This window comes from Rhinichthys klamathensis, unplaced genomic scaffold (genome assembly GCF_029890125.1).
Source record: "Rhinichthys klamathensis goyatoka isolate OS25496 unplaced genomic scaffold, OSU_Roscu_1.1 h1tg000176l_1, whole genome shotgun sequence".
Classification (NCBI taxonomy): Eukaryota; Metazoa; Chordata; class Actinopteri; order Cypriniformes; family Leuciscidae; genus Rhinichthys; species Rhinichthys klamathensis.
Window position 1 is genome coordinate 5,411,287 of NW_026606705.1, and position 25,691 is coordinate 5,436,977.

At 37.6% G+C, this 25,691-nt stretch overlaps 1 protein-coding gene across 1 annotated transcript; it reads right to left on the reverse strand.

Moving 5' to 3' along the window:
• Nucleotides 1–2,139: 2,139 nt before the first annotated feature.
• Nucleotides 2,140–25,691, reverse strand: LOC130092462 (gastrula zinc finger protein XlCGF57.1-like). The gene is made up of 2 exons (XM_056260318.1): nt 25,540–25,691; nt 2,140–4,045 (listed from the first exon to the last, which is right to left on the reverse strand). The coding sequence occupies exons 1-2, from the start codon at nt 25,622–25,624 to the stop codon at nt 2,358–2,360; spliced, it is 1,773 nt and encodes a 590-aa protein (XP_056116293.1). The 5' UTR covers nt 25,625–25,691; the 3' UTR covers nt 2,140–2,357.

A 25,691-nucleotide genomic window follows, 5' to 3' on the forward strand; every position in this document is an offset into this window, starting at 1 on the left:
AATGCAATTACGAATTTATCTACCGACCAGGCTGTCATAACTTCACTGCCGACCGTCTGTCACGTCTTCCTTTTCCTTTTGTATCCATGGAAAGTAATGCGGACTCTGAGCCTGAACAAGTAACTTTGCTTACTTCTGCATTGACTGCTGTGAACCCGAAATAATTTGCAGCTGCTTCTTCTTCCTGCCCTGAGATGTGTAAGTTGCACGTACAGATACAGCAAGGCTGGCCTCGTTACTCTTCACACGTTGACCCGCTCTTGCTGCCATTCTACAAATTGAGACATGAACTTGCTTCATCCTTAGGGGATCACGTCTCATTGCACCTGTGTCATTACATCATAGGTTAGTGATGCTCGCGGATGAGGCACACCAGGGCATCGTGCGAACTAAGCAACTACTGCGCAATCTATATTGATGTTCTGCGGATGGATGAGTCAGTCACGCGCTTTAGCTCGTCATGTCAACTGTGTCTTCCTTTTGACAAAACCGCTAAAGTAAATTCTGCCCAACTTCAGCCTGGGCTCTTTCCTGCTGAGCCATGGAGACAACTAGCAATGGATGTAGTGGGCCCATTCGAGTCGGCTACCTGGGACTGTCGCAATGTCGCAATGGCCTGAAGTTGCATTTGTGTCTTCAGTGAGTTCGAAACACGTGACTAATTTCCTCACCTCCGTGTTTAGTCGTCATGGGAACCCAGTGTGCATAGTGACGGATAATGGACTTCAATTTACAGCTGCGGAATTTTCTGACTTTCTTGAAGCGAGGGACATCGCTCATGTACGCAGGCCGGTATACCATCCAGCTGCCAACGGAGCAATTGAGCATTTCCATAGAGTGCTCAAGAGTTGCCTTCAGTCTGCAATAATGCAGTCGAAATCATGGAAAAGAACTGTCACAGAATTTCTCCACGTCTATAGAACGACTCCTCACTCCACGACTGGCGTGACTCCGTTTGAATTGCTGCATGGGAGAAAAATGCGCACTCGCCTCAATGTCTTGCCCTCTCTAACTTTTGGAGTCCCTACGGATGTTATGCGCCAGCAAGTGACACGAAGAGCAGAGCATGCCATACTCTTCTAAAACAAGGGAACAAAGTGTGTGTTAAGGTTCCTTGGCACGTACCAAAAGGACACCCAAGGTTTTCAGAGCAAAAAGAAATCAGAAAGAAAATGGGGAAGAATACTTTCATTCTTTTTGGACAATAAGAAATGGCATGCATCAAAACTATCTTTTTTCCTAGTGGATTGACCAGAGCCGATGTGGCTGATTGGCTTACGCAGCCACCTCAGGAGCAGGTTCATGTTCCCAGAGCTGGGCCGGATGAGTGTGTTTTAACTTGTCCTCAGCGTGTGAGGTAGCCTGGTCCCACCAGACTCTCGTACATTTCATTTGTACAGAGTCTGGCCTCGCTCCATAGACAAGCGTTAACTTCCTTGTAGGCGGGTACTCTGTTGACATTTAAAACGATTGTATCTGCCCAGAGCCACTCTGGATCTGCCATAACCAATCACTAACGTTTGGTCGTGACGTATGACGACTCAAACTAGCGCACGACATCAACGTCATCGTTCTCAGCCACTCCCTCTGTTCGCTGATTGGACCGGTAAAAAATTGACCGGAGAAAACCAAAGAATACACCATAAACCCAGACGTAGTACTGAAGGAAAATGAAAATTGAGCGGAAGTACGTAGGAGGGCGGAGCAATACATGTTTTGTATTTGAAGCCTGCTGTTATATTGGATATTTCTTGAATTCTATATTTAGTAGTGCATTCAAAGTAAAGTAAGAAATTGATTTACAAAGAAAAGAAACTGAGTTACAGGTATATGTGTTCTAATGGTAATTCTCGTGGAAAAGTGTTCTTGAGTAAAAGTGTCAAAACAATATTATATTGTTTTGACACTAGATGTCTTTGGGAGGATTAGGGAAGATATAGAGCAGTGAAGAAGTGTTGGGGTAGAGTTGCATGCATGGTTGTGCTGTTCCATGAGACTATTAAACGGATCCTACTTCATTGTACTTTTCTGTGTCTAATTTAATCTGTACAAGACACAAAAATAAATATATAAATGCAGCAAAATGTTCATAATTCCTTTAATTCCTTAATAATTAATTCATTTTATTTTCATTTACATTGTGGCATTTGCCAGCAAGATGGAAATGTTTTTAATATTTTGATTCCAAGGTATTAGACTGAATCAAATACATGAGAGATGCATCCAGACAATTGAATTTATAGTCAGTCTTCCACAATTACTCAATATTGGTAGCATGGGAGATGATCAGGCATTCATATGCAAATTACTTTTTTGCCTCACAAAAAAATAATAATAATTTGAGCAGAAAATCACTTTCATCTGCAGCGTGAACGTAGCCTTGATCTCACACATAAACGCATTTTCTGGTGACATTTTAAATTGCTGAGCCATTTAAAACTCTTTCCACACAAGGAACACAAATAGGGTCTCACATCTGCATGGCTTTTCAGGTGTATCTGTAAGTGTGATGGCAAAAGAAACCTTTTATTACACTGTTCACGTTTAAATGACCTTCCTTCAGAGTGAATACACAGGTGATTTTTGAAATTGCTCCTTTTTCTAAACCACTTGCCACACTCAGAACACATCAGTTTCTTTCCAGAATGAATTAATGAATGACGCTTCAGATCTTTTTGATATGTGAAACTCTTCTTGCACTGAAGACATCTAAAAGGCTTCTCTCCAGTGTGAACTCTCATGTGAACTTCAAGGTTTCCTTTAAATGTGAAACTCTTTCCACACTGAGGGCAGATGAAAGGCTTCTCTCCAGTGTGAATTCTCATGTGACTCTTAAGGTTGCCTTTAAATCTGCAACTCTTTCCACAGTGCTGGCAAGTGAAAGGCTGCTCTCCTGTGTGAATTATTGCATGCCTCTTAAGGTTTTTTCTGTCTGGGAAACTCTTTCCACACTGATGACATTTAAAACAGTTCTCTTTTGAATGAATCTTTAGGTGGCAATCAAGGGATTCTTTGCGTGTGAAAGATTTTCCACACTGAACGCATTTGTATGGTTTCTCTCCGGAGTGAACTCTCATGTGAATCTTAAGATTTCCTTTTTGTGAGCAGCTCTTCCCACACAGTTTGCAGGTGTATGGGTTCTCTCCAGTGTGACTTCTCATATGGGCTTTAAAGGTTGCTTTATATTTGAAACTCTTTCCGCACTGAGAGCATGTGTAAGGATTCTCTCCAGTGTGAATTCTTATGTGAGACTTAAAACTTTCGTTAAATCTGAAAGTCTTTCCACAGTGATGACATGTGTAAGGCTTCTCTCCAGTGTGAATTCTCATGTGAACCTTAAGGCCTACTTTAAATCTAAATCTCTTTTCACAATGTTGGCATTTGAAAATCTTCTCTTTAGAGTGAATTGTTACATGCTTGTTAAGGTGTGTTATGTCAGAGAAACTCCTTCCACACTCATGACATTTAAAACAGTCCTTTCTTAAGTGAACTCTCATGTGGTAACAAAGGGTTTCCTTACGTCTGAAACTTTTTCCACACTGATCACATGTGAATGGCTTTACTCCATTGTGAATGTGCATATGACATTTAAGGCTTAAGCTCCACGTAAAGCTTATTCCACACAGTTCGCAGATGTAAGGCTTCTCTCCAGTATGAATTCTCATGTGCCTGGTAAGGTTTGATTTTTGGGCAAAACTTTTTCCACACTGTTGGCAGGTAAAAGGCTTCTCTCCAGTATGAACTCTCATGTGGCTTTTAAGGTGTTCGTTTTTAGGGAAATCTTTTCCACAGTATTTGCAGGTATAAGGCTTCTCTCCTTTGTGAATTCTCATATGGACTTTAAGGTCTTCCTGTTGATTGAAACTCTCATCACACCTAAAGCATGTGAAACAACTGTTAGGGTCAGTCTTTGGCACTCTTTTTTGTGTAGAAGTATTTTCAGTCTGCTTGGAATTTCCGGCAGTCATGAAATCATGTTTCTCATACTGATCTTTCTCTTTCATTTCATTCAGTACTTCACTCTCCTCTTTCAGTGGCATCAGGTCTAAGGTGAAAAGAAACAAAAACCTCAGTTTAATAGCACAAAGCAACCGAAACAACATGAATAGGTGTGTCCTGTAAATCCAAATCCTCTTTCAATATATTTAACTCAATATTTTCTTAGTTTTCAGGATTTGTTCTTAATAAAGTGTTCAAGCTTGTATAGAAAAAAAGAAGCAAGAAAGTTTTTTTCTTCTCGCGTGAATTTTGTAACACTTGCAGATAAGGATATAACTACCCAGAGGAATCATATCACACAATAAACGGCACATGCATCTGTCCAAGCGCTTTAAACAATACACTTATGCATTAGCTTGAGGCTTAAAATAAAGAATTCTCATGTTTTGGGCAGCTTCGATCATGCACCTATCCCACAACAGCTCACTCTGTTTCCCCCACTATTTTTAGATGGATTTTGTCCAGAGCTGTAATTTGACGCAGTTGGCAGAAGTTTTCCGTGGACATTGGGCAGACGCGACTAATCAATAATCACATTCGTTGTCGATGATTTTCATTATTGATTATTGGTTTTAAAGATTAGTTAAAAGAGTAACCCTTGAACTTGACGCACAACCTAATGACAAACTTGGTTGCCCAGCGAGAACCGCGAGAGGCATCAAAACTTAAGCTACTCCTACGTCATACATCGTGAAGTGTTACTCTTTTGACGTAGGTCGACTTGCGTACGGCCGATTGCCAGAAGCTAGTTATTTTAGTCGATGAAGTTTTAAATATGGATATTTTTCTTACACAAACGCATCGTTTCGCTTCAGAAGGCCTTTATTAAACCCCCCCAGAGCCGTTACGAGCACTTTTATCACGGATGGAAGGGTTTGATGGACTTCACAAAAAATATACCCATTGACTCTGGCAGGGTCTGGATATTTTTTAATATAACTCCGATTGTATTCGTCTGAAAGAAGAATGTCATATACAGCTATGACTATACATTTACTCACCAACCATAATCAGACACACCTGAACTAGTTAATAAATATGTTCAGGATGACTCAATTTCCAGGCAGGTGTCTCTTTTAGGTGGTTGGAACTAAACTTAACAGGATAGTGAGTCTCCAAGAGCAGGTTTGACATATGTTTTATTACATTCTGACAAGACAGAGGTTTTATTGCAGTGCTTCTTAATCCTGTCCTGGAGACCCCCCTCTCTGGGCTGCGTTTCTCAAAAGCATGATCGTAGAGACTATTGGTGGCAATGATTCTATGATCTACTTAACCCTCTGGGGACCAAGAACGCACCCGTGCGTTTTGGCAGATTTTTTTTCACATAGCAGAAAAATGGACTTAAACTACTTCATCATTTCTGGTCATACAGAGTTATGAAACATATAAAAAAAACTGTTAAATGACTACTTTTTTATGTGCCCACCTACAATCGAAATAAAATATTGTGCTTTTGTAAAATAAAGAAAATAAACAGGGTGTGCGTTCTGCCTCTCCGTGTCAGTGAACTTTTTCTGGAGCACGTCTATTAAACTTAAACAAAACTCAGCTAATACTATTCACCCAGACATGAGCAATATATGTTTATGATCATTTAAGTTTGTACTTTTAAATTATCTAATTTAAAACTAAAATAAATATTCCCTGTTTATGTAATCTATATAAAAAGAGAGATGTGTCAGCCATTCTCATTATCGTTCTCTCAGCTCATTATTTTCCTAATGTGACGCCCACGGAGAGCGCGCTATTCAAATGCTAATGATCTGAAGCAACACATTGAGACATGTAAAACGCCCATATAAACTCTGTAAACACACTTTATTTAGTCAGATTAATGTACTGTCATTTGGCGCGGCTGAACTGTAAGCGTTTTATTCTTGTGGTTTGTTATAATCGCGATATAGAATAACGTTTAGTGTCTGTAAACGCAAAAATAGCCTACTGTTTAAATTTGAATCATGTTTCTGTGTGTGTGTGTGTGTGTGTGTTTGACTAGTTTAGGATAGATTATAAAGTTTTAACTCTAAAATAGACATCAAATAAGCTTTTGTTAGCAGTTTCTGCTAGGGATGCACCGAATCCAGATTTGTGGGGTTCGGCCGAATACCGAATCCACTGGTTAAGATTCTGCCGAATCCGAAACCGAATACCGAATCCTACTCTCATCCTCAGTCCATTAACACAGTAAACACATTAATGAAGTAAACAAAGTGGATTTTTCATTTTATTTTATTACTGTAAATAATAAACACTACTTTTACTTTTATAACTGTAAAAAAAAAAGAATAAGCAACATTATGCATTTTAACAGCGGCGATGTTGTGTAGCCTATTGTTTAGAGTCCTTGCCACCATGAGACAAATCGGCATTGCAAATTGAACATGTAGCTCGACTTGAATTGCCTTCTTTTCACTGAAAGTACTGCCAAACAACACTTTTTCTGCTCACGAGTTCCATTTTCACTTTCTCACAGCCTACTGCATTCGAACGGTGCACCTACTGTAACGACGAGTGGAAATAAGGTGTGGCCCCTTTAAGAACTGCGCGCTCCTGTTGAACTGTCTGCAGTCTGTATTGTATGTGCCGTGCGCCTCGAACACATGCCCATGTATGCGGGTTATTTCTGTTTGATGCTCATTTTTACCTTATTTTGTTAAGTAACGCTGTGGACGGTAGAACGTGTGACAGACAGTTACACAAGTTCGATTGTGGAATAAAGTGCGAGTTGTGAGATGCCAATCGCCTCCGTGAGTCTGTCTGGCCTCTGCAATAACTTTAGCTGTGAGCTATCCCTATTTTTCTTCCTGACACAACGCGTTACACTACAGGCTTGTTCGACTTGAACCGGCGCTGCACAGACAGATCAGTTTATGACATCAAAGTACCGCGAGAGCAATTCAAAAGCATAAGGAGCCGTCTCCTCTCTATTCGTTCACGCGGTACTTTGATGTCATTCACTGATCAGTGACTTCGACGTAGCGCGCGTAGTGCAAGCCTAGGGTTCGGTTCGGTGGAAAAAAATTCTGAGGTTCGGCAGAAACCGAACCCTGTTAAAAAGCCCAATATTCGGCCGAATCCGAATCCGAATCCTGGATTCGGTGCATTCCTAGTTTCTGCTCATATGTTAAATATATAGTATTTTTTGTAGTGCTGGGCCGTTATCGGCGTTAACATGCTGCGTTACCGTGAGACTCTTATCGGGCGATAAAAAAAATATCGCCGTTAATCAAAGTTGGGTTGGGATCATAAATAGCTTTTTCGAATATCGTTATATTTTCGCGCAATTCTAATGTGTAGTATGACGCCGCGCCTACTGTCACAGATCGCGCAGTAGGGTATTTTCCTGTCAGGGACACAAGGCAGGTACTTTTACTTTGTTACGTTGGGCGACGTTCCTCTCGTTACTTTATTTTAATGCAATACGTTGTTAAATGAGTTTATTCCAAGCGCGCTGTGTCCTTTGTATGGGCATGAGCGATGCTCATTTACAAATGAATCACTCTTTTGAGTCAATTCTGTTCAAAGACTTCATCAAACAAGTTGTCAGATGATCTGTCTAAATCGGTTCGCGAATCAGTTGATCTGTTCAGTTCCTCGCGCACTGAATCGTCTGAAGCGCTTTCAATTCACACTCGGAGTCGAAACAGGAAGATTTAAGAGCATCAAGAGCGTTGGATGAAGTGGCCGATCTACAGTCTAGTCTAGTGAATGCAAATCTGCAAATGCATCATATTTTTGCCAGCGATGAAGATCTTTATTAGTTGAACATCTTCGTAAGCTGTCTGTGAATGAATGATTCCACAGGACGATACATTCGATTTCATTTCATTCAGGTAATACATTGTGTGTGTATTGCGCGTGTATTGCGCAGTGGCATAATCACACGAATAGTTTACATTGATTGAAACTAATTTGTTTAAAAATGAGGCTATTGCAGTAACAAGGCAGGTTCACATAAAATTCTTATGACATATGATGACATTATTTTTTGATCTAACGAGCATTGGCGATGCAAAAACGGACTGTCGTGCGTATTGTTTTTCTTCTTCTTCCAATTAGCCTATGTAAAAAAAAAAGGACGAAAACATGTTACTTGTTCAATTAATAAACAGTTTGTATGATGACAAATCGCTAAAGATGAAATTGGCCTCTCTTTCTGTCATTGCGTTTTTTTGGGGGTTTTTTTTAACGATATTCGACTTTTGCTCCTCGATTGTCGAATGGCATTTTTGGCAGAAATGCACATCCCTACGCGAGGCAAACTATTCTCAAAGACTAACTTTTAGTCATTATTTGGGTAGCACACATATTCTGAATGCCTTCGGGAGAATTCAAATGAGCCATTTTAATCTAGATTAATTTCAATATTAATCTAGATTAAAAAAATTAATCTATGCCCACCTCTAATTTTTTGTCAAAAATAAACTTATTAACTGTTATAGTGTTTGTTCCAGCTAGGCTATATCAAAATAATGAATCCTTAACTTTGAAATATGTATAATAAAAAAAAATGTATTGGCATACTTAAAAAAATAATACTTTATAAGAGATTTATGGAAAAAGACAATTTTCTTTTCAAGATGTTTCTAACTCTAACTTTGAACCAATTCTATTGAATGGCCCATATAACCTATTTGCACAGGATTTGTTTCCAGGTATGACTAAAAATGTGCTTTTGACTTTCATTTATATATATATATATATATATATATATATATATATATATGTGTGTGTGTGTGTGTGTGTGTGTATATATGTATATATATTTTCCTTGCATTCTTTCTTGTGACACACCTGAATGAAATGAATGCATCTTTGTCTTCTCAGGTGAGAATCACCTAATTATACATGAGGGGGTTGGGCCGTTCATTCGCATATTGCCTTTCAAACAAAATTTTTTTTTTTCACAATTTAAAGCAATCTATGGTGTTATGTGAATGATTAGAAAGGATGATTTTCAGATCATTTTGAAGCAAATACTCTAGGCCACAACTTCCATTAGTCAAAAGTCTTGTGGACACATATTTAGTATGTGTTTTGTGGCCTTATTTCAGAAACTTTAATTTTTAGTTTTATCAATAAACATGCATAAACAATATTCTCTCAAAAATACAAACATGTACATACATGTTGCTTACATATTATGGTAGCCCTGTTTGTGCTAAATAGAGTGTCATTTCACCTGTGCCAGTAATATGTTTATAAGCAACTGAAAAAAGCACAAATGTCAGGGCATGTCAAAACATCTCAAGGACCCCAAAAACACCTTGGTCCCCAGAGGGTTAAACCTACAATGCTTTTGAGAAAAACAGCCCTGCTCATTCTGCATTTTGTCCCTCTTATCTGATGCACGCAGTTAAGTTCATGGAGAGCCTTCATACCGAGGTGATGATCTGAATCAGGTGAGTAAGTAAGGGAGTATATGCAAAGAAATAAAAATTCTGTCTGGCTCCTAAACTCACCCCCCTGTGGTGAAAATCAAGTTTTTAAAATGTTGTTTATATGTCTGTGTGGCATTTTTAATATGCTTTAACCCTCATGTTGTGTTCAGGAAGATTTTCTTTTTCCCGAAAATACTAGTTAATGTTATCGACTGAAACTTACTGACTTTGTTCACAAAGGGTATAAATACTCTCAAATGTTTTTTTTATTATTATAATTTTCATACTTTTTTTAGGGGGGGGGTCACCTTGTTACACTTGTGGTGTTCCCGTCTCTCATTATACTATATTATCACCCAATACTGGATTCAATCTTTTTGTCAACCTGTTTTCTTTCAATTAGGACTAGTTTTATATTTCTATTTGCATCTGATTAATCGTAGGCCTCATTGATCTGAAAGTAGGCATCACATTTTTTGAGTAAAAGAGGCATTATTTGTGAATAATTTTCACAATATTATATTCAATAAAATATGAAGAAAAATTGCTCTGTTTATCACACTAGTGTGCTTTAATGTTTAATCAGACTCCTGAAAAATGACAATTCTGTCAGTAATTAGTCACCCTCTTGTTGTTCCAACCCCGTAAGACTAACCCGTAACACAAATGAAGATATTTTTTATGAAATCTGAGAGCTGGGATGAATACAGATAGTATTCATCCCTCCTGGGATTGTGCTGCTCTTCTCTCTAGTAGTTTGGCTCATAGTCTTAGAGATAAAACATGATAAGTTGGGCTCCAGGTCAGGAAGCAGACAGACTGGCTTAACCGACTGTCTGCTAGCGGCCTCGCGTCACCAAGGTCAGATAAATCCCATCACATAGAGCCTCTTTCACCTAGATATCATCATATAGAGACTGTGTCTGTTCCCCGAATTTGGAAATCCATAAAACATCCAAACCCATCTAAGGTTAAAAATTTAATTGATGTTTAACAAATAAAAAACAGATATAATACAGACGAGCAAATGATAAAGCTTGGGTTGCTGAATATTCGATCCATTGCTTCAAAAGCGCTCATAGTTAATGATATGATTTCAGATTATAACCTAGATGTGCTGTGTTTGACAGAAACCTGGCTAAAACCAAACGATTATATTATTTTAAATGAGTCAACCCCACAAGATTACAGTTATAAAAATGAACCTCGTCTGAAAGGCAAAGGGGGAGGTGTTGCGGTAATTTATAGTAATATTTTCAAAACCACTAAGAAATCTAGTTTTAAATATACTTCTTTTGAAGTGTTGGTGCTTAATGTAAAAATATATAGTGTAAACGATAAATCATGTTTGAGCTATGCTGGCTACTGTGTACAGGCCGCCAGGGCACCATAAGGATTTTATCAAAGAATTTTCTGTCTTTCTATCTGAATTAAGGCCTGTTCACACCGGGACGAATTTCACGCGCGATATTCGCCGACGTTTAACGCCTCGTGACTAAACAAAGGGCGCCAATGTGAGTGTGCACACTGACACGAAAAACCCCACGCGTAAAAGCGTCATTTTTTAAAAAACGCTGGAGCTTCTGAAGTTACAGTAAAACACAACTTGGGGGCGCTCAAACACAAAGCGGTCTTGCCGAGCACACATACGTAACGGCGAAGAAGATATACGCCAAGCGTCTACACTGCCGGGAAGAAATAAGATGAGGAAGATGCAAGGCAAGATGAATGTAGAGCTGCTGGTCTCGTTGCTGTTGGAACATAAAGAACTATATGACAAACGCGACAGCGACTACATCTAAATCTTAATAAAAGAGAATGTTATGGAGTGGTATTGCAGAGCAAATGGGCGCCATCTAATGTCAGGAAATGAATTTGCATGTCCACTCGGCTCATCGTCAGCGAAAATCGCTTGGGTGTGAACACAAAAAACGCGTTGAAAAACGCTGGCTAATAACGCGCGCCGATATTCGTCCCGGTGTGTACGAGCCTTTAGTATTGGCTGTAGATAAAGTACTAATTGTTGGTGATTTTAATATACATGTAGATAATGAAAAAGATGCTTTGGGATTGGCATTTAAAGACATTGTAAACTCAATTGGAGTTAGACAACACGTGTCGGGACCTACTCATTGTCGTAATCATACTCTAGATCTAATATTATCACATGAAATAGATATTGATACCGTTGAAATACTGCAGCAGAGCGATGACATCTCAGAACTAGGGATGGGCATTTTTCAAAAATATTGCATTCGAATATTCGGGCTCATAAAAATCGAATATTCGTTTATTTAAATGACGTTTAACGAAAAATACGTTATTTTTTAAGTTTAATTTTTTTTACGTTTTTGTCACCATTTCTGAACAAGCTTACAATTAGGCAATATACACAACAAGCTTACAATATATGTTAAAGTTTTCTTTTAGTTGAAAACATTAAACGGTAGGCCTATGTGTAAACAAAAAAATATAAAAAACAAAAGCATTAATAAAAGCATGCTCAAGCAGCGCGAATGGGAAAAAACGCCTAATAAAGCAGATTGCGCCAGATGTCGTACAGAACGTACACACACACTCGAGCCAGCATATAATTATCGTGTTTATATTGTTTCACATTTATATTGAGAAAAACGATATCCACATGCAGGGCATTACCAGCAATTTATGCTCGAGTGAGAAAAGGCGCTGCCTTGACAGACGTTTCAGAGACACAAAGATAACAGTGTTGTAAGTTTCTAACAGCACTTTGCCTTTTCTGTTCTTAAACCGGTCTCCCTCAACGAAACTTAAAGGAAGTATATGTCTCAAAATAATTTTGCTATAAGATAAGTTATCATTTCGGATCACGCGGGCTCCAGCTGTGCTTACCTGCAGTCGTGATGCAGTGATGGTCAGCTGTCTTTCCTTATTTGACTGTTTGGATTTCATGTGATTTCTCATTGTGGTGATAATATTATAACTCAGATTAATTAATTAATTTGATCAAAAGTAATTCCGTTTAGTAAGATCATTCTCAAGTAATTCCAAACTTCGCGATGCAGACGACGACAACAACACTATGTGATCAAATACACACAACTTGTTAACACTCCACAGCGCCACCAAGTGCATTTAATTATAATTGCAAGTTAGTGCTTGGGATTTATCATGGATTCACTGCATTTACAGCCAGCAAAGCAACGTAGTAAAATTCGAATAGTATTTGATTTTTTCGAATAATAATTACAGATCGAATATTCGTGCACATCCCTACTCAGAACATTATCTAGTCTCTTGTAAATTACATTTAGCCAAGGCTGCCAAGCCAACTCCGTGTTATAAATTTGTTAGACCTATCACTCCTGCCACTAAAAATTGCTTTATCAACAATCTTTCTAATCAGCATCCCAGATAGCTTAGAATAACTTGATATTACAACAGAAACTTAAATCTCTCTTTTCCAGCACTTTAGACACAGTTGCTCCGTTGCGCTTAACCCTCTGGGGACCAAGGTGTTTTTGGGGTCCTTGAGATGTTTTGACATGCCCTGACATTTGTGCTTTTTTCAGTTGCTTATAAACATATTACTGGCACAGGTGAAATTACACTCTATTTAGTACAAACAGGGCTACCATAATATGTGAGCAACATGTATGTACATGTTTGTATTTTTGAGAGAATATTATTTATGCATGTTTATTGATAAAACTAAAAATTAAAGTTTCTGAAATAAGGCCACAAAACACATACTAAATATGTGTCCACAAGACTTTTGACTAATGGATGTTGTGGCCTAGAGTATTTGCTTCAAAATGATCTGAAAATCATCCTGCCTAACCATTCACATAAAACCATAGATTGCTTTAAGTTGTGAAAAAAATTTTTTGTTTGAAAGGCAATATGCGAATGGGCGAACGGCCCAACCCCCTCATATATAATTAGGTGATTCTCACCTGAGAAGACAAAGATGCATTCATTTCATTCACGTGTGTCACAAGAAAGAATGCAAGGAAAATATATATACATATACACACACACAGAGACATATACACTCACCGGCCACTTTATTAGGTACCCCATGCTAGTAACGGGTTGGACCCCCTTTTGCCTTCAGAACTGCCTCAATTCTTCGTGGCATAGATTCAACAAGGTGCTGGAAGCATTCCTCAGGGAGTTTGGTCCATATTGACATGATGGCATCACACAGTTGCCGCAGATTTGTCGGCTGCACATCCATGATGCGAATCTCCCGTTCCACCACATCCCAAAGATGCTCTATTGGGTTGAGATCTGGTGACTGTGGAGGCCATTTTAGTACAGTGAACTCATTGTCATGTTCAAGAAACCAATTTGAAATGATTAGAGCTTTGTGACATGGTGGAAGTAGCCATCAGAGGATGGGTACATGGTGGCCATAAAGGGATGGACATGGTCAGAAACAATGCTCAGGTAGGCCGTGGCATTTAAACGATGCCCAATTGGCACTAAGGGGCCTAAAGTGTGCCAGGAAAACATCCCCCACACCATTACACCACCACCACCAGCCTGCACAGTGGTAACAAGGCATGATGGTTCCATGTTCTCATTCTGTTTACGCCAAATTCTGACTCTAACATCTGAATGTCTCAACAGAAATCGAGACTCATCAGACCAGGCAACATTTTTCCAGTCTTCAACTGTTCAATTTTGGTGAGCTCTTGCAAATTGTAGCCTCTTTTTCCTATTTGTAGTGGAGATGAGTGGTACCCGGATGAGTCTTCTGCTGTTGTAGCCCATCCGCCTCAAGGTTGTGCGTGTTGTGGCTTCACAAATGCTTTGCTGCATACCTCGGTTGTAACGAGTGGTTATTTCAGTCACTGTTGCCCTTCTATCAGCTCGAACCAGGCTGGCCATTCTCCTCTGACCTCTGGCATCAACAAGGCATTTCCGCCCACAGAACTGCCGCTCACTGGATGTTTTTTCTTTTTCGGACCATTCTCTGTAAACCCTAGAGATGGTTGTGCGTGAAAATCCCAGTAGATTAGCAGTTTCTGAAATACTCAGACCAGCCCTTCTGGCACCAACAATCATGCCACGTTCAAAGTCACTCAAATCACCTTTCTTCCCCATACTGATGCTCGGTTTGAACTGCAGGAGATTGTCTTGACCATGTCTACATGCCTAAATGCACTGAGTTGCCACCATGTGATTGGCTGCTTAGAAATTAAGTGTTAACGAGCAGTTGGACAGGTGTACCTAATAAAGTGGCCGGTGAGTGTATATATATATATATATATATATATAAATAATCAAAATATAAATTAAAGTCAAAAGCACATTTTTAGTCATACCTGGAAACAAATCCTGTTCAAATAGGTTATATGGGCCATTCTACAGAATTGGTTCAAAGTTAGAGTTGGAAACATCTTGAAAAGAAAATGGTCTTTTTCCATAAATCTCTTATAAAGTATTATTTTTTAAAGTATGCCAATACATTTTATTACACATATTTCAAAGTTAAGGATTCATTATTTTGATATAGCCTAGCTGGAACAAACACTATAACAGTTGAGAAGTTTATTTTTGACAAATCATACTATATATTTAACATATGAGCAGAAACTGCTAACAAAAGCTTATTTGATGTCTATTTTAGAGTTAAAACTTTATAATCTATCCTAAACTAGTCACACACACACACACACACACACACACACACAGAAACATGATTCAAATTTAAACAGTAGGCTATTTTTGCGTTTACAGACACTAACGTTATTATATATCGCGATTAGAACAAACCACAAGAATAAAACACTTACAGCTCAGCTCGCTCCTCGAAGTGAAAATAAACCAGCACTTGTTCTGAGGTAGGTAAATGTCCCAGGATTATTCCTCACAGCCGCGCAAGACGACAGTACATTAATCTGACTAAATATAGTGTGTTTACAGAGTTTATATGGGCGTTTACACGCCTCAATGTGTTGCTTCAGATCATTAGCGTTTGAATAGCGCGCGCTCTCCGTGGGTGTGTCACATTAGCGGAATAATGAGATGCGAGAATGATAATGAGAACGGCTGACACCTCTCTCTTTTTATATAGATTACATAAACAGGGAATATTTATTTTAGTTTTAAATTAGATCATTTAAAAGTACAAACTTAAATGATCATAAACATATATTGCTCATGTCTGGGTGAATAGTATTAGCTGAGTTTTGTTTAAGTTTAATAGACGTGCTCCAGAAAAAGTTCACTGACACGGAGAGGCAGAACGCACACCCTGTTTATTTTCTTTATTTTACAAAAGCACAATATTTTATTTCGATTGTAGGTGGGCACATAAAAAAGTAGTCATTTAACAGTTTTTTTAATATGTTTCATAACTCTGTATGACCAGAAATGATGAAGTAGTTTAAGTCTATTTTTCTGCTATGTGAAAAAAAATCTGCCAAAACGCACGGGTGCGTTCTTGGTCCCCAGAGGGTTAAAGAAGATTAAAGAAAATAGTCCAACGCCGTGGTACAACGAGCACACTCAGGCCCTTAAAGGGGTGGTCCAGGATTTTGGACATCGGGCCTCATTTCCAAGTTAGCCTTAGTGTTATTTATCAGTGGAGACAGTTTTCAAAAAATTTTATCCAGTCGTTCCAGTTGCATAGTTCGCCGGTGCTAGGCTAGAGCGAGTCAACGGTAGCTTTGGAAACTCGTTAAATCATCTAAATCGACAACTTATATGTTAGACCCTATACCGACTAAGCTACTGAAAGAGATGCTTCCAGATGTCATATATCCTCTTCTTAATATCATTAATTCGTCTTTGTCTCTAGGATATGTACCAAAAAACTTTAAACTGGCTATGATTAAACTGCTTGTTAAAAAAATCGCAACTTGACCATACAAAATTAGTCAATTACAGACCGATCTCGAATCTGCCTTTTCTGTCAAAGATATTAGAAAAAGCCGTATCCTCACAACTGTGCTCCTTTCTTGAAAGAAATGATATCTGCAAGGATTTTCAGTCCAGATTTAGACCGTAAATGATTTGCTCTTATCATCCGATCGTGGTTGTATCTCTCTATTAGTGTTACTTGATCTTAGTGCTGCATTTGACACCATTGACCACAACATTCTTTTAAATAGACTAGAAAACTATGTTGGCATTAGTGGAGTTGCACTAACATGGTTTAAATCATACTTATCTGACCGTTATCAGTTTGTAGCAGTAAATGAAGAGATGTCTTATCGATCACAAGTTCAGTATGGAGTAGTTCAGTATGGAGTACCACAAGGCTCACATACCTGTATTTACTTCCTGTTTTCGGTCGAAGTCCACAGTAGTTGATTGTCGAGTTCGTTGCGCGCGATCATTGGTAACTAAGCAACTCGACAATCAACTACTGTGGACTTAAACGGGAAGTAAATACAGGTAGGCCTATGTGAGCTGGCTAAATAAATAATAAACATAATTTTTATTCATATCTTTCACATCTACTGCAGTCAGATTCGCCGTGTTCACTCTGAATAAAATCACTCACATGGCTGTGCATTTGTAATGACACATCAAGGATGTTAAGAGGTTAAAAGCAGGTTTAAAACTTGGCCCATTTAAGTCAACAGGGTGCCAATTTTAAAAAGAGGATAATACGGTGTAGGAAACACCGATTTTTGTCATTGTTCTCTGTACTGACAGCACTCCAAATTTACAAAAAAAATGAGCTCAATGTTAAAATTGACCGGAGTTCTCCTTTAATGGCAAAGGTGTCATTACACTCTCTATTCAGCACAAATAGGGCTACCATAATATGAAGGATCCTGAATAATGGTCTGATTCACACCTGAGAAGACAATGACCCGCATAATGAGCTGCATAATGAGCCTTTCAGTCTGGGTACCACAAGAAAGAATACGAGGACAAAAAAAAAAAGGTATTTTTCCACAAATTTTGTATTCACGCAAATTATATAATATCCAAGGTAAACATTTCTAGTAATTGTGCAGTTAATTCTCATACTGTATTTTCAGAAAGTTTTGGAATATGTATCCTCTCTCCAAATTTGTCACTAATAAAACACAGCAAAAAATATGTTTACAAGGTAAATCTAAACAAAACAAATCTAAATCGGTCAATATAATCCTTCTTATTAAATTATTTTTTCTTATTTTATTAAAAAGGTTACAATTACAACAACAATTACAATTTTAACAATATTTCAAGTGTAATCTTTCTTTGTAAAAAGTATACATTTTATCATACGCATTTCAAAGTTAAGGATTCATTAGTTTGAATATTGGAACAAACATTATAATAACATCTTAGTTGATAGTTCAATATACCTACTTTATTTTTGACAAAAATCCCATACTATACGTGTTGCGATTCAAATTAGCCATGGCTATAAACACTGTGATACAGGCATCGGATTGTTTTTTATGTAATAATCTATGTGGGTTTTTTTTGTATCTGTCCCTATCCAAATAAACAACAAATAAAACATAAAAATACATTTAACATATGAGCAGAAATTGGCGAACAAAAGCTTATTTGATGTGACAGTAGTCTTTTTTACAGTAAAAACTTTATAATCTATCCAAAACTAATTCATATTTCGTCTGTAACATAGTTTTCATGATATATTAGCATATAAATGTTAATTTGCAGTTTTATACGTTCCTTATACAAAGACATTTTATTTCAACATATTTCACTCGATTTATACTCATTATAGTTATATACTATACGCAATATAGTTTGGTAAAAGCTAAACTAGTAGATGTGTTCATGTAAAAATTAGAGCCCGACCGATATATCGGCGAGCCGATATTAGGCATTTTCATAACTATCGGTATCAGCATTTATAATGGCCGATATATGAATATTTTTAAAAAAAAAATGCGCCGTGCGGTGATTCATGTAAGGGTGGCGCTGCCAATAATGCACCTAAAAGCTGTCACAATGAACTGGCAAAAGCAATGATATGAATTCATCAAATATAGCAAGGAGACCTTTTAATTGTTTATTAAAGTCCCCGTAAAGTCAAAATTAAGTATGTGTTCTGAGTTTGTCACACCACAGAAAAATGTGTTATTAGCCACCCAGCCAAATTTGAATGATAAAAAAAGCCGGCAAGTACATAAAATAAGCTATCAAAATCTTGAAAAAATGAGCAGTTTTCTCTGCTCTCAAACGCTGGGGGCGTGTCCGCTGGCTGCGCTGAAACCACGCCCACTCGCGGGAAAGCTGCACTCGACGGGACCCGCTACAGCCGAAATGGATGCTCCTAGCAGCTTATTAGGTTATACCAAGCCATATTTGTTTGAGCCTCCAGAGCCTGAATCCGATTCAGAAGACATTGACCAAGGAAGTCAACATCGTCCCCCTCGCTCTGCAACAGAATGGTAAATTTTTTCTCTCCCTTTTATGCAAGTTAGCTAAGTTATATGTAAGTAAACGTTAACTAGCTTAACCTAACTTAGACAAATAAAGTTAGACTAGCAATAAATAACAGAAAAAAACAACATATTTTTACACCTTATAGTTATAGATCAAACTAAGTTAGACTAGCAATAAACAACTGATTAAAAAATATATTTACACTTTATAGTTATAGATCAAACTAATAGCCATCATGGTTGTTATATTAACGATAAATTGATGTGCATAAATCCATTAGATAAGGGACTGCTTTGTGAACAGATACTAGTTTAAATTACTTGGCTAAGGAATTTTGATCATATAACGTTAAATAAAAATCACGTTAGAGGGTTGCAGAATTTAGTAGTTACAGTGGACTACCTACTATAATTATAACAAGCACACAAGGCAACTTACACTCATTGGTGGGCACGCATTGCCGATGATGGCGCCAGTTGTCGGCGGGACGGGAGGATGAAGGCCGAGGCGAGAGATAGTCGGTGCGGCACCTTTCACCAGCAACAACGGATTATCTGTGAATCCCAGTTGTCTCCGACGAAAGTTTATAAAACTATCACGAGTAAAATGATCACTACAGAGGCGGGTTTGGCTGGTGATCCTCAGCTCTCCATCAAGGTGGCTCTTCACAAAATTAATCCACCTCTTCTTGATGTCGTCGTTTTTAGGAAATTTAAACAAGGACACCGATCTGTTTTGCAAATGATTGCATCCAAGTAGTACGCATTTCCGTGACGAAGGCATGGCTAGATAGCAAACTGTAGGCTGTAGTAACTGATAATAGTACTGACAGTAACTCGCAAATGAGCGCCAAACTGATGCGAATGTGCTCTATTTATATTGTTAGAGGGATCAGTATCAGTGCGTCATCGAGTAGGGGCGTGTCCAAGAGCTCCAGTGCGTCATCGAGCCCTGTTTTAGACCCGCCCAAAAAATCCGTGAAATTGCCAGGGTGAAAAACTGTTTAACGGTCTAACTCCACAATTCAGTACTTCACAGTTCACAGTCTTTGTAATATGTTTTAGCAATACATTTCTAACCTTTAGAATGTGTTTAGAATGTTTTGTTAAAATTGCCTTTACAGGGACTTTAATAACAAGTGTTTTCAGTCATTGTGGGCTGCAAAGATGAAGTTGAGGATGCGGACTCGCGATCTTTGAACACGCCAGAGAGAAATGTACATTTCAGAAGGATTACATAAGCAGAGAGCAGTTTGTCTTTCGTTTTGATTTGTTCTGTTTAAAAGTAGACATTTCAATAGATATATTTCTCAGGTCTATACGCTGAGTTTCGGTTCATTTATGAGACGAGTTGCAGTTCACTCGCCGGCGCCTCCGTTTCGAGATTATCTATTGTCTGTTATATTTACTTATTTATTAAATCCAGGCATTTGGTTGATGAAACATTTATTAAAATTAAGATATAGGCTAATTAATACAAAACGAAATTGACTTTAATGAAAGGCTTTGTGCTTTCTGTTCGAGGTCTATGTGAAAGTTTTAAAGCACTTTAGTGCCGCTTTCGGAGCTTGTCACGTCCGTTTTTTCCTCATAAATGCGAACACGAAAAATAAAATGAATATTATATGTTCTGTTGAGAGCCAACCCTTCTTCATCCAGTGGGTAGTAGACTATTACTTTTGATTTGCGCTGTGTAATTCACTGAATTGATTTCTCTGCTGTCACGTAGGCCTATTGTGTGAGCTTGTGACTATTGCAAGCGCGCATCTGAGAAGTCCTGATTATATTGTCTGCTATAGGCCTATTTACTTCTTATTTATTAAATCCAGGCAATTGATTTATTAAACATTGATTAAAATGCGTGGCGCGAGCGACAAATCTCCGACAGTAAACGGACAGCCCATTCTGCGCTGTAACGGGTGCTTTTCCGCGTCTCGGGTAAACAGCTGTTGCGACTCACGCGAGCAATAACGGCCGCGTCCGGTGTGTAGACACAGTGTTAAAGCTCATTCTGCCTATAACGGTACGTTACAACATCAAGCAATATTCTAATAATTTATATAATAATAACACTTTATATAGGGCCATTTTGCATTAAGAGTAGCCTAGTTTCACGTTTAGTAGGTACATTTTGCTTACTAATTTAAAATAGTATAAAAGTCTGTACATTATGTAATTAAAAACGTTTTCATTATGATATTATCAATTTTACTTTAGTAAAAAGATCTGAGTTCTTCCTCCACTGGTAGAGATTAGAGGAATTAAGACTAAAAATAGAAGATATTGTCAGTGACACTTTTGATATATTTATTGATACAAGTTGTTTTATATAACGTGACTAAATTAAAAGACAAAGTCGCTAGTGAAGATTATGCAACAGTATTTAGAATATAATATAATATAGCATGCAATGCAAACTAGTTTGGTTACAGCTCAAATGTATCATTCTCATTCTATTATTCACCCTGCCTCCATTACATATCTTTGTCACACAAGTGTTTGATCAACACATTTGAGTGATCATTGCAAAACGTTTATATATTTATTCTGTTTAAATACTGTGTATTCTATATTGGGGTAACACACCAATAGGAAAGTGTGTCCAAACTTTTGACTGGTACTGTACTATAATACACATAAATAATATTGCTACTGTACACATAAATAATATCGGCCGATATATCGGTATCAGGCTTTTTTATCGGTATCGGCCCCCAAAAATCCATATCGGTCGGGCTCTAGTAAAAATAACATGTTTGCTAATATAAGTGCCAGTGTGAATGAACGGCACAGATGCGTGCTGTTGTTTACTACAGCTGAAGTAAACAACAGTGCACATCTGTGCCGTTCATCCATTCACACACAGACATGCGATTCATATTTAAACAGTCTTTTTGTGGTTTTCAGACACTATTCCATATTGCGATTAGAACAAACCACTTAAGAATAAAGAATTTATCATTCACAATTCTCAGCTGGATCTGTTACTCCTGTCTGTGTGACTGAGTATTCACTTCATGCATGCATGTTTATTTTTCTTTATTTGGCAAAAAGCACAACACTTTGTTTTTATTGTGAGTATACACAAAAAAAGACACTTAGGTCATCCTTAAAAATATTCTTGTTTGCCGTAACCCGACCCGACCCAATATATATATATATATATATATATATATATATATTGTTATTTTAGTCCGACCGACTTGCCGGTTGTAAACTTGCGTTAAGAAGTTGTTTTTTTTTACTCTTCAAACAACTAATACAAATGCAATAAAATAATATTATAATATTTTAGTAAGTATTGTGAATATAAATTGCCTAAGCCTACATAGGCTACGTTCTTTCTTTTAAATAGTCTCAGCCTCAGACGTCACGCCCACGGAACGTTGGCTAAACGTCTGATGCATATGGTACACTTAACTGAAAACACTTCAGGAATGTCGAAGTCGTCATCTGATTGGTTTAATTTTATCGGATTTCCGGGGGGTGCGAGTGTCGCGTTTATTTTCGGTCCGCCGGGAAACAAAGCGCAGACGTGTGATTGCGGAAGAAAAGACTCTTGAAGTTTTCTTCTCCTTCTTTGATTTTCTATGCTGACTGACTTGTTGCACGCCGGTCTGTTGTTGTGGGGACATTTCCACGCCCCGAAACGTGACGCTGAACGAAACGAACTGTAATTGGTTGTTTGACATGTCGGTCAAACGGCCTTATGGGCGGGCCTTGGCCAAAGAAAGCTGCTATGAATTCCAGACCTTCAGCCGTCAGTCTGAAGGTCTGGCCACGCGAGACTATTTTTAAAATAAAAACCCGTGGCGTCATTTATGATTCTGTTTACACCATTGGTTTACGCATGTCACACTATGGCCTATACGTTCGCTTCGTTTCATTCCCTGTCAATAGTTTGCGCTTGGTAATGATGGCTGTGGTTGTTGTTTTCTGCACTCCTGTTTGTCATTGTGCACGAAACTTCACACCAATAAATCATCAGAAATATTGCTGACTTGTGCACGTCTCAAGCGCCCTCTTTACGTTCGTCATAATGCCTGTTAGTTGTCCGTGGATATTTGGCGTTGAAAATGGAAACGTCTTTAGACATGAAAACTTGATTTTACAACCGATTTAAATAAACACTTATGTCGCAAAAATCAAACAGGATTTTTTGTTTGAAAAAGTGACAGCCCTAGAAAGCAACGTAACCAGTCTCTGATTTGTAGGTTGCATTGACACCTAGCGGTGGATGCAAGTAAAACAGTATAACCTAGTAACCAGTAACACAATTGAAATTATGTTATATGGATGTAAACATCCCAAATGTAACACATTAACATGTTTTCTCATAAGTATTACATTGCATATTAATCCAATTAACTGTTATTTTGTGAATTCTAAAGTCATTTTATTTTTTTTGTTTACCTCTGAAAATCCACTTTCATTGAAATCTAGTGGCTTCTTTTTTTTCTCGATTTTGCCTAATTTCTTTTTTCAAATGAATGCAGCTGCAATTAATGCAATAAACATGTTTTTTGATAAAGATTTCAAATTGTTTGTGGTCTACATAACCTGCATCAGAATGAGGTTTGCAAAGGTGCGCCCGAAGGCACGGTTTAAAGACACAGTCAGTGACGTCACGATATGCAAATATGACCAAAATTGTACTTTTTTTTTTTACATTGAATCTTGAAAACATAGGCCTACCTACCAGCAATGTTCCCTCTAATTTTTTTTCTTGCTGAGCAAAACTTTTTTCTATTGGGCGGACATTTTTCGCCACCTGAGCAAAAATATTCTTTATACCTGACCTGTACAGCATACGCGTAGAAACACAATGGTTTCAACATTCAGTTGTAACTTTTAAATTGAATGTGCCATTTCTATTTTATTTGACCCTTGATGAAACTTATTGGTATTAAATCATATTTTCGAAAAACAAGCAGTTCATTAAGAAGTCACTAAATGAAGCACATTTTAGGTTACCTGATATTTTACAGTTTACACTTTACACTTTACAGTGCTGTTAACTGTACAGTCTTTACCAAGAAATCCTATGAAAAATAATTTACAAAATCTTCTGCAGGACAGTTCAATTCTTTACAATACTAGAATATAGTATGAAAGAAAAGTAAGCTGTTACACTGAGATGGTTTGGGAAAACCATAAAGTGTTTTTGTACAGTCAATTAATTGTGTAGAGGAAGCATTAAACCGTCAAAGTTAAATTATTGTTTATTGCTTATGAATTTCCAATATTTTCTTTAGAAGGGGGTTTCAAACTTTTTAATGGCAATGAGCCCTAAACAATACCCTTGTGAGATTCTTTATTTAGGCTTATAATATAATAAAATATAGGCATAATATAATATAAAAAAACGAATTGAAGTAGGCCTATTTGAAGTGATATAATATATCAGTTTAAATGCTTCAATTTGTTAACATATTATATTATTATAATATGAAAACAAACTGAAGCATTTTAGATCTAATAGCTAAATATTTTCAAGAAAAGTGAATATGTGAACTCTTTTATAATCTAACCATCCCTGAAAATCCCCCACACACAAAAACATCTATTTAAACTAATGATGTATTTTGAATTTGCACGCGGGTGTGTTCACACCGAACGCGAATAGAGCGTCAAATGCGCGTCTATCGCGTCTAGTTAGACGCTTGAACATTCGCTCGAGTTCAAATTTTTCAACTTGCGCGGAAGACATTCGCGGCAAACGCGTCGCCCAATTCGCGTCATTCGCAACGCCCGGCGCGAATGACGCGTCTATTCGCGTCTTTGAATTGACTTTGTGTAATCTACTCGCGCAAATAATTAAATTCGCGTTCGGTGTGAACACACCATATTCTTTTCTGCGCGGCCGCCGCCAGAAGTGCGCGGCCGAGGCATCAGAAGTGCGCGGCCGCGCACGCGCGCAGCTTAGAGGGAACATTGCCTACCAACCCCTTTTTTTCTTTTCTTTTCTTTTTTTTTTGCTGTTATTGCTACCCAAAATATTTTTAAGGATGGCCTCAGTAATACAGTAAAAATACAGAAAAATGTGAATAACTGCGTTGCAGGTTGATTTAAGTGTGCCCCTAAATTTTCTGCTTGCACTTCAAGCAAAAAAATTTAGTCTGGCACTGGAATCATGTTTAGTTTATATAATTTATTTTACATGTTGTATTTTAACATTGTTGTTAAATAAAACCCATATGATTTCTTACTTTGATATGTTGTTTTAATCAATTATTATTATTGCTTGTTATTATAAATGTGTGATTTAAGTCATTTTAAAGGCTGTGGTTCACTTGGATCTATTTTTTTTATTATCCCAATTTTCTATCCGATTAATTGATAGAATAATAGTTAGAATACTCGATTACTAAAATAATCGATAGCTGCCGGCCCTACTCAAATTTCATAGTTTGCTTTAAGATAAATAAGTGTTTTTATTTGATACGGTTGCATAATTAAGTGATAAAAAAAGAATGGTTGGAATGGTCAGAGTTGATATTGTGTTGTTTAATGAGAAGCTTAAATGATTAATGATTACTATTAGCTCTCTTAGGCTACTTCAGTATGATTATTCTGGTTTTCCGAATGACATGTCAAAATAATGATGACCAACTTGGAAGTAGGATCTTCTCAGGTGCTCTTGAAAGCAGCATTAATATTTGTCTCATGTGATCTCAACATGTCTGTCCACATAAGGTGACCCGCTACATGTCAAATAAAACCACTTTAATGAGGACACTGTAATTTCTGTAAAGGCATTTTAATAAGAATCAAATGACAGAGTTCAGTTTTTGAGAACCTACCCGTTTGTTCCTCAGTATCTTCTTGTTTCACTGTGAATACTTCTTCAATCTTGAAGTCTTCACTCTCCTCTTTAATAAACGCCATCTTTATAACAGTATACGTGGATCTCAGCTGCTTCACCAGGAGTTTTCTGTGTGTTTGGACACTGTTG

Coding starts and splice junctions, on each gene's coding strand:
- LOC130092462 (XM_056260318.1), bottom strand. CDS start 25,624: ATGGCGTTTATTAAAGAGGAGAGTGAAGACTTCAAGATTGAAGAAGTA. Junction 4,046..25,539: donor AGATACTGAGGAACAAACGG/GTAGGTTCTCAA, acceptor TTTTCACCTTAG/ACCTGATGCCACTGAAAGAG.